The sequence below is a fragment of the Neophocaena asiaeorientalis genome, unplaced genomic scaffold (assembly GCF_003031525.2).
Source record: "Neophocaena asiaeorientalis asiaeorientalis breed wild unplaced genomic scaffold, Neophocaena_asiaeorientalis_V1.1 scaffold82, whole genome shotgun sequence".
Classification (NCBI taxonomy): domain Eukaryota; kingdom Metazoa; phylum Chordata; class Mammalia; order Artiodactyla; family Phocoenidae; genus Neophocaena; species Neophocaena asiaeorientalis.
In genome coordinates this window covers 9292915-9308094 of record NW_020173068.1, presented here as the reverse complement: position 1 = coordinate 9308094, position 15180 = coordinate 9292915, and the positions used below count along the sequence as shown (strand labels likewise).

The 15180-nt window shown below is 42.2% G+C and overlaps 1 protein-coding gene across 3 annotated transcripts in view; it reads right to left on the bottom strand.

The window, feature by feature from the left end:
- The window catches only part of RPRD1B (regulation of nuclear pre-mRNA domain containing 1B), an 80135-nt gene that overhangs the window by 25116 nt on the left and 39839 nt on the right, over positions 1-15180 (bottom strand). The window contains exon 7 of one of the 3 annotated variants that reach the window (XM_024742917.1): positions 863-1648. The exons of the other annotated variants lie outside the window; for them this stretch is intronic. Coding sequence (XP_024598685.1) covers positions 1601-1648 — 48 coding nt within the window. The 3' untranslated portion in view covers positions 863-1600. Of the gene's footprint in view, positions 1-862; positions 1649-15180 lie in introns of those variants that run through there. 3 annotated transcript variants of the gene reach the window in all.

The following is a 15180-nucleotide window of genomic DNA, read 5'->3' as shown; positions in this document are numbered from 1 at the left end:
GTAACAGAAAGCACTGGGCTAAGACGCAAAGCCCTGGGTTTAGTTCTGGCTCTTTTCGTTTCTGTGTGACTGTGGATGTGTTCCCTCCTTTCCTTCATCCTTCTTTATCTGAAAACTGAAGGAACTGAACCACTCGTAAGGTATTTCTTCAAGTTCCAGATTCCTTCATGCCAGATACCTGAGAGGCAAAGGGTTTGAGGGCATAAGCTTAAGCACTCCTAGGAAGAGTGATAAGACAGGAAAAAGGTTAAATGAAGAACACTTACTTTGAGTTGTAAAGACAAATTCCAAGCAAGGAGTGGAAGAGGGGAATGGGGAAATGGGCAGGGAGGCTCCACCCCTACATGACTGGTGGCGGTCAGCCTTCCACCTGAAATGAGAGCTGCTCACACAAGCCATCAAACGAACAGACAAGTGACAGGTTAAGAAAGTAAGCTCTCCTGGCACCCCATGTTTTACCTTCGTAGACTTAATACAACTAAAATAATGACTTACGTTAATTATTGATAGTGACTCCTCCATCAAACTAGTAAGCGTCGGGAGGCTAGGACCAGACCTATATGCTTCACCCAGCATCCACCATGCCCAGCAGTGCCCTGTAAACAGTAGGTGTCTACACAGCTGCCCAATGAGTTAACAATATATAAAAGATAATATCATGCACAAGCACACCACATAAAGTAATCACCTTTCATTCTTGAAACTGAAAACTACTTTCAAATCTGAGGACCTAAAACGTGAAGGTTCTCTGTCCTTCCCTCCACAAATAGTTTTCTTCTTTGGTTTCACAGACTTCACAGGAAATTAACAGAGAAGACCAATTCTCTATTACTGGACATGGATTCATTTATTTAACTTCTCCTGAATTCTAGGTACAAAAAAGGTAAAATAGTTACTGAATAGTTACCCCTTGCTCCCTGCCCAAATCCTCTGACCAAAGCTGACAACTGAAAGCCACCTCAACTCAGAGCCATCCAGTCCTGGTAGCTACAGAGCATTTCAGTTGAAGGAATTCCTCAAGAACAGTTTGAAAATCACCGAGTCTCTAGTGAGCTGACCTGAGATCAGAATCCAAGGGTCCTCACTCTTGGGTAATCCTTAGACTAATTTAGCAAGTCCACCTGAAGTCAAAAGGAAAGGTGGCTGGGACTTCCCTGGTGGTCCAGTGGGAAGACTCTTGCACTCCCAATGCAGGAGGCCGGGGTTTGATCCCTGGTTGGGGAACTAGATCCCGTACGCATGCCGCAACTAAGAAGTCCACATGCTGCAACTAAGACCTGGTGCAGCCTAAATAAATAAATAATAAATAAATAAATATTTTTTTAAAAAAGAAAGGTGATTGATCTGATAACATCCCCACACTACCTTAAGTTCAAATAACTCTCTTCAAAGGCAATCCTAAAAAAAAAATCCCATTTATTCCTGTTTAGGAGAGTGGAGAGGTATCTCATCATGCTTAGGCTGCTATTATATTCTAGATATCACCATAGAAACTTCATTTTAATAAAAGGAAATATGTTCCATATTAAAGTCCTCTCTTCAGGCCACTCTGAAAGTGGATGGATCATACCCATACCTCCTTGTGCCATGGCATTTCTTCTCATTCTCTTTCCATAGGGATTTCTATTTTAAGAGCAGTTGCATGAGCCTAGGAGGAGGGCATCACGAGAGAAAGGATGAAAGTGGGATTCACTGAAAAGGATTAAAAAACATAGAGTTGCAAAATACAAGGTTAATATATAAAAGTCAATTGCTTTCCTATATATACCAGCGATGAACTAGTGGAATTTGAAAGTAAAACCCAGTATCTTTACATTAGCCCCAAAACAATGAAATACTTAAGTATAAATCTAACAAAATATGTATAAGATCTATTGGAGGAAAATTACAAAATTCTGATGACTGAACACAGAAGTAAATAAATGGAGAGATATTCCATGTTCATGGATAGGATTCAATTCTATTAGGATGTCTGTTCTTCCCAACTTGATCTACAGATCCAAGGCAATCCCAACAAAACCACAGCAAGTTATTTTGTAGATACAGACAAACTAATTCTAAAGTTTATATGGCGAGGCAAAAGATTCTGAAGAGCCAACACAATGTTAAAAAAGAAGAACAAAGTTAGAAACTACCTGACTCTAAGACTTACTTTAAGCTGTGGTAATCCAGACAACTCCAATACTGGCAAAAGAATAAACAAACAGATCAGTGCAACAGAATAGAGAGCCCAGAAATAGACCCATATAATCAACTGATCTTTGACAAAGAAGCAAAGGCAATACAGTGGAGAAAAGATAGTATTTTCAACAACTGGACATCCACATGCAAAAAACCAGATCTAGACACAAATCTTACATCCTTTACAAAAATTAACTCAAAATGAATCAGACCTAAAGGTAAAACACAAAACCATAAAACTCTAGAAGATAACACAGAAGAAAATCTAAATGGTCTTTGGTTTGGTGATGACTTTTTACATACGACACAAATGGCATGATCCATGAAAGAACTGACAAGCTGGACTTCATTAAAATGAAAAATTTCAACTCTGCAATAGACTGTCAAGAGAATGAAAAGACAAGCCAGAGACTGGGAGAAAATGTCTGTGAAAGACATCACACGTCATCAGGGACATGCAAATTAAAACACTGTTGAGGGGCTTCCCTGGTGGTGCAGTGGTTGAGAGTCCGCCTGACAATGCAGGGGACATGGGTTCGTGCCCCGGTCTGGGAGGATCCCACATGCCGCGGAGCGGCTGGGCCCGTGAGCCATGGCCACTGAGCCTGCGCGTCCGGAGCCTGTGCTCCACAACAGGAGAGGCCACAGCAGTGAGAGGCCTGTGTACCGCAAAAAACAAAAACAAAAACAAAACACTGTTGAGATACCACCCCACACCTATTAGAATAGCCAAAGCACAGAACACCGACAACACCACATGTTGGTTAGGATGTGGAGCAAGAGGAACTCTCAAATACATTGCTGGTGGGAATGCAAAATGGTACAGCCACTTTGGAAGACAATTTGGTGGCTTCTTACAAAACTAAACATACTCCTACCATATGATCCAGCAATCATGCTTGTTGGTATTTACCCAAAGGAGATGAATATCTATGCCCACACAAATACCTGCACGCGAATGTTCATAACAGCCTTAGGAATCCTAACTTCCAAAAGCTGGAATCAACCAAGATGTCCTTAAGTAGGTGAACGGATAAATAAACTTTGGTACATCCAAACAACAGCATATTATTCAGCACTAAAAAGAAACGAGCTATCAAGCCATGAAAAGACATGGAGAAACCTTAAATGCATATCATTTAGTGAAAGAAGCCAATCTGAAAAGGCTAACTATGAATCCAACTATATGACATTCTGGAAAAGGCAAAATCATGGAGACAAAGGTTGGAGGGAAGTAGGGAGGGATGAACAGGTGGAGCAGAGATGATTTTTAGGGTAGTGAAAATACTGTAATGATAAATTATACATTTGTGCAAACCCACAGAATGTGCAACACCAATGTGAACTCTAACGTAAACTACTGACTTTAGGGGATTACAGTGTGTCAGAGTAGGTTCATCAACAGTAACAAATGTACCACACCTGGAGGATGTTGATAGTTGGGAGACTATACATATTTGGGGATAGGAAGTATGTGGGAAATCTTTGTACCTTCGTCTTAATTTTGCTGTGAACCTAAAACTGTTCTAAAAAACAGCCTTCAAAAAAAATGACCAATGGGACAAGAGGTTAAAATGTATCAGCAAGAGTGACTAGATATATATTCTAAATATCTAAATACAGGTAAAGACTGCTTTTAAAACTGTTAAAACAGGGACTTCCCCGGTGGTCCCTGTGAAGAATCTGCCAGTTAGGTCACGGCACTCCCTCGACAGCTAGCTGCCTTTCCAGTTATTCTCTTAGGTTCTGGACGGGCAAAGGAAACAGACCTCAGGAGAATCCAAGAAGCTTTTTTCTCAAACTACTAGCCTGCCTTCTGACAACTGTGGTCCACAAGCTCTGCTGCTACAAGGTTCCAAACCATGCCCTCAGCAACTCCTGTGCTCAGCAGAAATCCAGGCTTCCTTTCATGATACCATGAAAACCAACTTCAAAGTGATGAGACCGATTCAAGTTCTTTTGACTCATTTAAGTGTGCTGCATCCCACAGCCTCTTTAGCACACCAAGTACCATTCAAACAAATGATGTGGCAAGGTGGTCACATGCTCCTTGCTTAAAATACCTTACACTTGTAACAGAGGACTTAGCCTTTAATCTAGGGCTCATGCTCCCCTGCCTGGTACAGGAATTCGCGAGATCAAGCCCTGTACCATTTACACCAGCAGGTGACGCCGCTGCACCGCTCCTGCTCGTCAGTCTTCTCTCCCTGCCAGCTAATTCACCTCACCCACACTTCACACGGCTCTTCTTCGTACTCTTATCTTCAGACACTTGCCTCTTCCTCCACTACCTACCTTAAGCAGGAAAAGACAAGGCAAACCCGGGCAGCTGTTGCTTTTCCTTCCCTGCTCATGAATAATTTATACTGGGGTGGTGGCAGAGGTGATGGGTTGAGCTGAATCCTCCATTCTGCTACAGGCACCTACTGCAGCAAACCCCACGCCACCCTAGAGAGGCCATGGGGAGCCATGAAACAGGCAGGAGTTCCACCAGATTTGCTGCTACGGCTGCCCTGTTTCAGGATCCTTGAGGAGAGGAGGTGGAGGGGAAAGCAGGCCCCTGTGAGGAATTGCCTGGGTTTATTTGACTGCCAAGAAATGTTCAAAACATAGAAGGTAAAGGCCCAACATATAGTTCTAAGATAATGCCGAGGATTTATGGTCCTGACAAAGCTCTGGAATCTTGCCTCACAGACTCTTCAAACCAGAGGGAGAAAATGTGTCCAACATCCCCCTGCTTCGTATGGATCCAGCTGACTTTGTGGGAACACAGTCCAGCATGGAGTACCAAGACAACTGGCTGAAGGAAGCAAGGCTGACGCATTCCTTGCCTTTCTTGGTTACGGCGGTAAGCCAAATCTGACATGCTGCAGATGCGCTTGGGGATAAGATGGTTAGAAACGACAGGGTCCGACATCACAGTGACCTTTCGACAGGAATTTCACTTTCAAAACAAACAAAATTAGAAGCATATCCTCTAGCAACTCATGTAAGAAATAACGATCAAAATGTAAACACTGTCAAACCTACTTTTTTCTTGCTAAGAAGTATTTACGTAAGAAATATTACGTTAGAAATAACACCACAGGCAGGGGCTTGATTTGATAAGATTTCCAGTAACAAGACTCATGCGTTCCTTTATCTTGCCCTGTTGTGCTATAGGACATACGGTATATAAAAAACACCCACTGCTTGGCTACTCCCAATTAAGAATCATAAAGGGTTATTATGCATGAAGAAGTTTATGAAGGGCCCTGTTCAGAGAACGGCTTCAGAGTCAAAGAACAGCTTCATTGCATGAAGGGTAAAGAGAGCCAGGCAGAAAGGGGAAGCTGATCCTCGCCCTAAGATTACTTAATGTGCCCACTCAGCCCCCTCGTCCTGCCAGGAGGCTCACCTCTTGCCACTAAGGCTCACAGGATCTATAGGTAGAAGTCACAGCTTCTACTTAAACCCCAATTAGTTAATTAATTTCTCTTTCTTTCATTCATTTTTCTTAAGGGAAAATACAACCTATAGATCTTTGGACTGAAAATCAGAATGCTGTTTTTAATTTTTCTTCAAGGATCTACGCGGGAACGTTGAAAACCCATCACTGACTTGCACCTCTCTCTCACCCAGCTCCATGCTCCATATGACTTAGTGGCAGCGGAGACATCTCAAAATGACACATTCTGGGATGTCACAGCAGGGCTGGAGCTGCTGAGTAAGATGCAAGATACAGGGAAAAGAGGAAGTCGTGGCTCCGATCCCAGTATTCAGGGCCTTGCGGCTCCATTACTAAAATAAGTAATAAAGGTATTGTTGGGGCTCAGGGTGGGCTGCCCCAAAATATGCCACCGTGGCATATTGATTATTTTGAATTAAAGCTGCTTAAGAAGCCGCTGATATAAGGAAAAAAAAAAAGACTCCGACCCTCCTCTGTCTCCCTGAAAAGCCGGAAATAAATCTCTCATGTGAAAGGTTCACTCTGCATCTGGAGGTAGAAGGAAACACTTACTGTCAGAGACAAGGAGTTCAGAGCCAAGAAGCCTGTATAAACAAACCTTGTTACTTTACTTCTTTAATTTACTACCCCAAGCTTAAACCCTGTTTAGAGTCTTTTCTAATTCAGCACCCAAAGCCTAAGTTTTTTTGTGCTGTCAATTCCTCACAAATTTATTGTTTGTCTAAAAAGTATAAAAGCTGCCTTCTCTGGCTACTTCTTAGGTCCCATTTTAATGAGATTTCCATGTACATGATTAAAATTTGTTTCTTTTTCTCCTCTTAATCTGCCTTCTGTCAATTTTATTCTTAGTCCAGCCACAAAAGCTCAAGAGGGGCAGAGGAGGAAATCCGTCACCCCCACCCACTTCCAACAGAACACACAAAGTACTTCCCAGAAGGGAAAATGACAAAATGACCACAATTAGGAGTATTCTCAGAGCAATCCAACCAGCCACTGGAGGGATCAACTGGGAACAGCCTTCTTAAACCTGAAATCGTACCACGAAGTGTTTTCAGGGTATCGCCTTCTCCCCAGAGGACCCTCTACACAAAAGGTTTAAGGGAGCTTCTACTATCACAACAAAAACCCCCTTCTGATAGGGAATTGCAAAAGCAAGGGAAGAAGAATGAAAAGTCACTGTATACACATAACTAAACTAATAAAAATGAAACTAACAAAAATAAAATCAATTTTAGGACTGGGCAAATTTTCAAACCTTAACGTAATCATAAAGCTAAAATTTACAATTTAACAGATGTCCATAAAAGTGCTTTAAAAAGAGACATTTAAAAATGACCCGAGTCCTTCAAAAATGCTTACACCATTTATGCAATGGACCCCTCATACAAAACCAGATAAAACCAAAATACTAATGTACAGGAAGAATTATTTATAATTAATTCTTTTTAAAAAAGTTAACCTTCAAAAATGCAAGTTTTATGCAAATAAAGGCCCCACAAACTGACTTCCTTAATGACTATTTTAATAAAGAACCAGGTTATTGCTGTGCAAGCATCGAAGGTGCCAACTTTTCACCTGTTTCTCCTTTTGAGCCTAATACTGGTGGAGTCAAGCATTCCTAGAAGGCAGATGAGAAGCAAAGGGTAGAAAGGAAAAGGACATTTTTCACAAAAAATAATTTTAAGCAACGTTTACTATAATTTTAAGTGCTATATGGTCTGCCTGAAGCAGGCTAGCCTGTAGGTTACTCCACAGTATTTGGATACAGCTCTCTCTATAAGCAATAAAAAAACATCAATTCCTTCCCATTAGCAAAAAAAGGAAGAAAATGCATTTCCTAGCTCCTCCAAAAGGCTGAAGGTATATCACCCTCCCACTGGAGGGAGGTAGGTCTCTGTGGTAGAACAGAAAAAACTCAGAGTCAGAAAATCCAAGGTTCAGATCCTACTCTACCTCTTGTCTGTGGTATGACATGTGACTTTACCTTGCTGGGCTTAGCATCCTCCTAAGATGGGAATGGAAATAATGCCTATATCCTGGGGTGATGCTGAGCTCTGAATGAGACCAAGCACTTGTTAAACTGTTCAATGTCAATAAGCAGATCTGAGAGGGGAAAAGAACAATCACCCTTCCCATGTTTATTATTTTATAATATTTAATCTTCCTGATTTATATGTTAAAGATGTACAGAATTGAAGAAAAAGAGAATTATTAATGGGATACAAAATCCTTCCTCCCACAAACCATTTGAGTATGACCTGAAAATTTAGCACATATACTAGAAGCTGGCTTGAGAAAATGAAAAGGCCCATGACCTCCAAGACGAGGGGAAAAAAGTCACAGAATTTTTAATTAGGTGGCACCATAGTCCAACCCTATCAATCTAAAAGCTGAGCGAGAAAAAGAATTTGTCTCAGGAGTAAAGCCTAGATCTCGCAGGAACGTCCTCAACCAGAAGGAGTCCCTGTTGAAGATATCCTCTGACCGCACCTGGAGATAAACCGAACTGCAACCGTATGTGCCACCTGAGGTCAGACGCTGAGCCAAGCATCAGGATTAGGGTTGGGGATGAAAGAATGACAATATAGCCAGGATTTTATGATCTGGTCAGAGAATCACCAAATAATCCCTAAAGAAAATGACAAACTATGTGGTGCTCTCAAGGAAAATGATAGGAAGCTATGAAGTATATATGGGGGGTGGCAGCGGGGAGAGACGTGGCTTTATGGGGTGGAGATGGGGTTTCTGGGAAATACTGTTTGACTTAGGATATAAACGATGAATGGGGATCAACCAGCTAAGGGTAACCAGTGGGAAGTAAAGGAGGGAGAGAGTGTTCTACACAGAGGGAACAGCACATATGAAGCCAGAGACAAAAGAAGGCCAGCACAGACAAAATGCAATGGAACACGGCAAGAGATATGGCTGATGAGGTCAGCAGGGGCCAAGTCCCGGGGTGGGGTAGGGGGACGGCCATATGCGAGGATTTGGGCCTATATTCTAGGAGCAATGGGAAGCCATTTAAATTTTTGAGCAGAGAATGACATGCCCAGAGCTGCATGCTGAAAACATCACAGGGTGCCATGCAAAGAATGGATCACAGGGCATAAGAACAAACGCAGACGGATCAGTAACCAGGCTACTGCAGGTGACCAGGTGAGACACAGTGACAGCCTGAACTAAGGTGGTGGAGGTGGAGACAGAGATGAAGAGAAGGGGGACAAATTCAAGAAAACCTGAGGAGACAAAGATCACAATGGCTTGATGACTACTCCAATGTGGAAGACAGGCGACGGGAGGTTGTCTGGCAGGGGTGCAGCAGAGGAGCTGAGGGAGAGACTGGGACATGAGGAGGGTGAAATGCTTGGTGTGGGAGCTGGGAAAAATAGGGGGAGAAACACTGGATGAGGTCCAGTGTCTGGTTTTGATGAATGGCAATGCTCTTCTCCAAGAGAGGGGAAGGGCAGGAAAGGAAAGGTTGGAAGGGAAGAGATGGTGTGTTTTGACCATATTAAGTAAGAAGTATCTGTGGAAATAAGATAAATGGGTCTTAAGTACAAGGAAGTGTCTAGGTAAAGATTTAGATTTAAGCCATCAGCACAAAGGTGGTAGCTGAAGCCACTTTATGTCACTCAAGGAAAAGGTCTGGAATAAGAAAAATGCTAAAGGAAAGCCCATATTTACAGGGCAAGGATGGAGAAAAGCTGATTAAAGGACAAAAGTCCTAGAACCAGCAGAAGGTGGGATACAGAAACCAGAGAAGGAGAACACATAAAAATTATTAAACAGTATAAAATGCTATAGAGAGGGCCAAAAAGAGAAAAGGAGATGAGAGACAGAGACTGAAAAGTATCTTTTGGCTTTTGAGATTAGACTACTGGTGGAAGATTCTAAAGACAGGAACGGAGATACGCCTGCTAAACTGCAATGGGGTAAGCAGAGGCAGCAGGAGAAACACGACGTTACAAAGGGATAGTGGCAGTGGTGCAGGGGTGTGCTTGTGTGAATGTGATTTTAAAAAATATTAGAGAGGCAAAGTATGCTACCCGTGCTGAGAAGGATGCTTTCAGCCAGCCTACTGGAGAGTTCTTCCACAGAAAGGAAAATAACTTGGCCCTAAAGATCCTGTGAGATAAAGAAAGGCAAACACTAACAACTTAGGTTAGACAAGTATTGGAACCTGTTTGCCCCAGGTGAGGGTAAAATTATTATTTTATAAATGAAAAACCACACCAAAGACAAGAGGCTGCAAAGACCACTGGCCTCAGTAGAGAAAGTCAGAAAGAGCCTGGAATGGGCACTTTAGGTCCTCATCACTAAATCCTAACTGGGGCAAACAGTGTCTTTCTGGGAATAACTCCTAGTGAGTTTATGTCCCAAGGAGCAGAAACACTATGGGCAAAATAAAAGGACTCGGAAAAGCACCAAATACATCATACCAGACATTATGAAGAAAAAGTAGGCTGTGTCTATATATAATCACTATCCAAACCCCAAGAATGCTTAGAAGGCTGCTGGCAAATTTTTGCTGAGTTGAAATTTGCAAAGTTACTCTGCTTAAAATTCTCAAAGTACCTAACGACTGGAAGAAGCAAGAGAGTGGTCCACACTTTTTCCTAAAGATGCTGAAAGAAGCTGAATAAGGAAGAGAACAAATAAGGAGGCTGGCAGAGTCATAATGACATTTGGCTGGTACCATCACTTCTTTACATGAAGCAGGCTGTATGTACCTCTGGGACTTTGTAAAGGTTTCAGGTTGACTCATTACAAGCATGCACATTTTTGCCCTGATCATGGAAAAAGACTCTTTCTGACCTTATTTCAGGCCCTACATTTTATAAGGAAAAACAAAGTCAGAGATATAACTTAGAAGATTGCAGAGTATGCCACAATCCAATTTTACTTTCTTCAAAAATCACAACTTGAAGTGGAAGTAGAAGGCCCACCTTAACAGGAGTAGGAACATTCATAAAGACTAAAATAGATCTTTGCTCAAAATAACATGTACCCATTGGGTCAAATAGACACCTAGACACAAGAGCTCAAATTTCTGTAATCTGAACTCTGCTCTCAAAGTTATGATCACTCGGGCTTCCCTGGTGGCACAGTGGTTGAGAGTCCGCCTGCCGATGCAGGGGACACGGATTTGTGCCCCGGTCCGGGAAGATCCCACATGCCGTGGAGCGGCTGGGCCCGTGAGCCATGGCCGCTGAGCCTGCGCGTCCGGAGCCTGTGCTCCGCAACGGGAGAGGCCACAACAGTGAGAGGCCCGCGTACCACACACACACACAAAAAAGCTATGCTCACTCAAGTCAATACTATAATAAGAATTGCTATTTTCCCACATCTGTTTCAAATGTAACAGATAAAACCTAGAAGAGACCCCTATTTGTCTGATTAAACTATTCAATGTTCATTCCTTCATAAAACGAAGATTAATCCTTAACTTGTGGATATATATACACATATTATACATATATATCTTCTATCTGTCTGTCTATAAAGCTCAATAAAGTTCTAGACTGCCTAAGATGCTTTGAAAAAGATCAAGAACGCTTAAGACAGATATGCCTACTGGTGGCAAAGACTTTGAAATGCATATGACCTGCAGGGTACTTAGAGACAAGCAGACATCTGCACACATACAGAATCAATTTTTAGAAATTTATAGGAAGGAATAATCCAGACTAAAAGTCCAAAGTGGGGGGTGGGGGGAGAAAAAAGAAACAGTACAATAAAAATAATCATTGAATATCCAACCACAGATATTCAAGCATCCATTTAAAACGTTTATAAAGTTTTTGTTAATAAGGGAAAATGATCACATTAAAGTTTTAAAAAGCATGACACTATGATTATTTTAATTTTAAAATAGGAGGAAAAAATAAAAGAAATATATTAAAAGTAGTTATCTCTGGGTCGTGAGATTACGATTTTTTTCTTTATACTTAATTTTTCTATGTTTCCTATGATGTGCTTCTTTTATAATCAGAAAAAAAGAAAAGAGAAAGAACTGAATATAAGTTGAATAAGAATGAATGTTTTCACAGACAAGCAGTGACATGGGGCCCGGATGCTGTTTTGACTCAATATGTATATGCACTTTATAAATAAATATGAAAAATTAGTGCCACATACACCAGCTAAAACTCAGTGGAGCTGTTTCAGGAAGGAGGAGGATTAATCAAAAGTTGAACTATAAATACAAAAACATTGTGGCTAAAAGTATGGAATTCCAGGGACTTCCCTGGTGGTTCAATGGTTAAAACTTCCCCTTCCAATGCAGGGGGTGCAGGTTTGATCCCTGGTCAGGGAGCCAAGATCCCACATGCCTCGCGGCAAAAAAACCCAAAACATAAAACAGAAGCAATATTGTAACAAATTCAATAAAGACTTTAAAATTGGTCCACACCAAAAGAAATTCTTTAAAAAAACAAAAAGTATGGAATTCCAGCTGGGAGAGCTTTGAAATCACATCACTTTTTTCAGTGTAAAGTCTCAAATGTCAGTGAACCATGCCCTTAGGTCACCAAGTAAGTAAAGTACATTATATGGGGCATCTTCCCCCCTGGAGTGACAAGAGATTAATATAGAAAGAACACACACACACACCTAAGCACACACACTGATAGATAAAAGTTCCAGCTGCAAATCTGGCCTGAGCTATAATCAGCACCTAAAATGAATGGAAGGAATCCAAGGACTAAACACTGCCTCCAAACTCCAAATTACTCACAGAACCACACAACTCAAGGAAAGTCCCCACCTACTGGAGGGAAACCTATTAAAAAAAAAAAAAAAAAAAAGGGTCCCACATCAAAGGGATGAAAAAGCAGTAAGCAAGCCAAGGCCTGCTGTGTGGGGAAGGATACGAGTACAAACCCCCATCACTTGACCCATGTGAGCAGACTGACCTGCCTCAACGACTATTCTACAGTCCGTGGTGCTGACAGCACTGCTGGTCGAGGGAGGAAAGAATGACATGCTGAGGAAGGGCAGTGAGTACTGCTTAGCAGGGGACCAGGCAGGGCCTCTCAGTTCCCAGGGGAACACAGCAGATGATCAGTGGAGTCAGGTTTCAGGAGACTGGGCTTCTGGTCCTCACTGACTTCCTCTGTGACCTTGAACTGCTCATATAAATGCTGATCTTTGTCTTCTCATCTAAAGTGAGGATTAGGGAATTCCCTGGTGGTCCAGTGGTTAGGACTGCGAGCTTCCACTGCAGGGGCCATAGGTTCAATCCCTGGTCAGGGAACTAAGATTCTGCATGCCACACAGTGTGGCCAAAATTTTTTTAAAAACCCAAAAAACAAACAAAAACCCCCTCCGATTATAAAATGAGGATTAGATCACCTGCTCCCATCTGCCCTCACTATAATGGATGATGAGATACTGGCTTTCATCACCGCGGGGAAAGGGGAGAATTTACTCCAAAGCTGACAAAAAAGGAGCTCTCTATCTCCACCTACTGCCTATCCCATTACAGGAATGAACACTTCTAACCACCTGCTCCCTGCAGGGAGGTGGGGGATGCTGCCAAAAACAACAGACGGCCAGCAGTTTGGTTTAGCGCCCCTCAGCTGCAGTCAAAGACTTGCTCAAGTCTGTTATAACCAAATTACAAACAGATACATGAAGAATCACAAGACAGCGCTGATTCCGGGCTGTCTCCCCCTTCCCAGCCGTGTTGCCTGAAGTAGAAAGCTGTGCTCCCAAGTATTCATCACAGCTGAGGGGGAGGAGCCACGCTGGGGAAAGAGCAGCAGGCCCAAGTTCCATGGACTAGTTCTCCCTTCCTCGCAGAGCAAGAGCACGCAGTTATAGCAGGAGGGTACTCGGAACGTTTGTGGCAAAATGGGCTCTCTCAAATTCAGAAAGGCTTTTTCGAGGGCCACTTTAGAATGCTTTCATGCAACCATTTTAATCCCCCTACATAAGATGTCATGTCTCTGAAACAAGATTCTTGGGATTGCTGAAATGATCAACTCTGGCTACTCTTCTGTGTAGAGTGTCTTTCTGCTGTGACCTGACCTTATGAAATAAATAAACTAATTTTAAAAACCCACAATAAACAAACAAAAACACAAACTCAATAAAAATCACAAGATGTCTGTTTTGAATTGTATTCCTGGTCTGGGCTAACTCTGGGTCTGAGTTTCTTTACTAATTCAGAAGCTGGACTATACAATCTCTAAGGTTCTGTCCAGCTCAGTAATCCTGTTAACGACCTTACCTAGACATCCAGGCCTTTACTTTGCAGAGTGAAGCTGGCTGTCACTGACCATGCCCTGGTGACTTTGTTGAGCGCACATGCATACATATGCATGCCTTCTAGAGGTGTGTAAGACACTGCCTACTGAAAGGAGGCGCATGCTGTCTTCTACTGTGGTCCCTGATACCGAGGGCACCTAAACAGGGCCTTTGTAATATCAAATGCATCAGTAAGTGATATTCTAGCATCTCTTTTAAAATCCTGCAGCAGAAATTAAAGCACACCTAAATAATCGGGAAGACATCTCATGTTCATGGATTAGAAGGCTTAAGATTGGTAAAATGGCAAGAGTGCCGAAAGCAATCTCCAGATTCAATACAATTCCTATTAAAACTCCAACAGACTTTCTTGTAGAAATGGAAAAGCTGATCCTCAAATTCACACAGAATTGCAACAGGCCCCAAATAGCCAAACAATATTGAAAAACAACAACAAAGTTGAGGACTCACATTTTCTGATCTTAAAACTTACTATGAAGCTACAGTGATCAAAATAGTTGTGATACCAGCATAGGACAGACACACAGATCAGTGGAATAGAACAGACAGTCCAGAAATAAACCCATACATCTATGGCCAACCGATTTTTTACAAAAGTGCCAAGTATTCAGTGGGGGACAACAAATGGTGCTGGGGCAACTAGATATCTATATGCAGACAATGAAGTTGCACGCACATCCCCCTGCCCCACCTCACGTCATATACCAAAATTAACTCAATGACCCAAATGTAAAAGCTAAAACTACAAAACTCCTAGAAGAAAACACAGGAGTAAATCTTCATGATCCGGGATTTGCCAATGGATTCTTAAATGTGATACCAAAACACAAGTAACACAAGAAAAAACACAGTAGAACTCACCAAAATTAAAAACTTACTACATCCAAGGGCATTATGAAGAAATGAAAAGACAACTGATAAAATGGGAGAAAATATCTGCAAAGCATTTATCTGGTAAGAGTTTAATATCCAGAACATACAAAGAACTCTTACAATTCAAGAACAAACAACCAACCCAATTCAAAAATGGGCACAGGCCTTGAATAAACACTGCTCAAAAAAATGATACACAGGGCTTCCCTGGTGGCGCAGTGGTTGAGAGTCCGCCTGCCGATGCAGGGGACGCGGGTTCGTGCCTCGGTTCGGGAAGGTCCCACATGCCGTGGAGCAGCTGGGCCCGTGAGCCATGGCCGCTAAGCCTGCGCGTCCGGAGCCCGTGCTCCGCAATGGGAGAGGCCACAACAGTGAGAGGCCTGCGTACCGCAAAAAAAAAAAAAAAA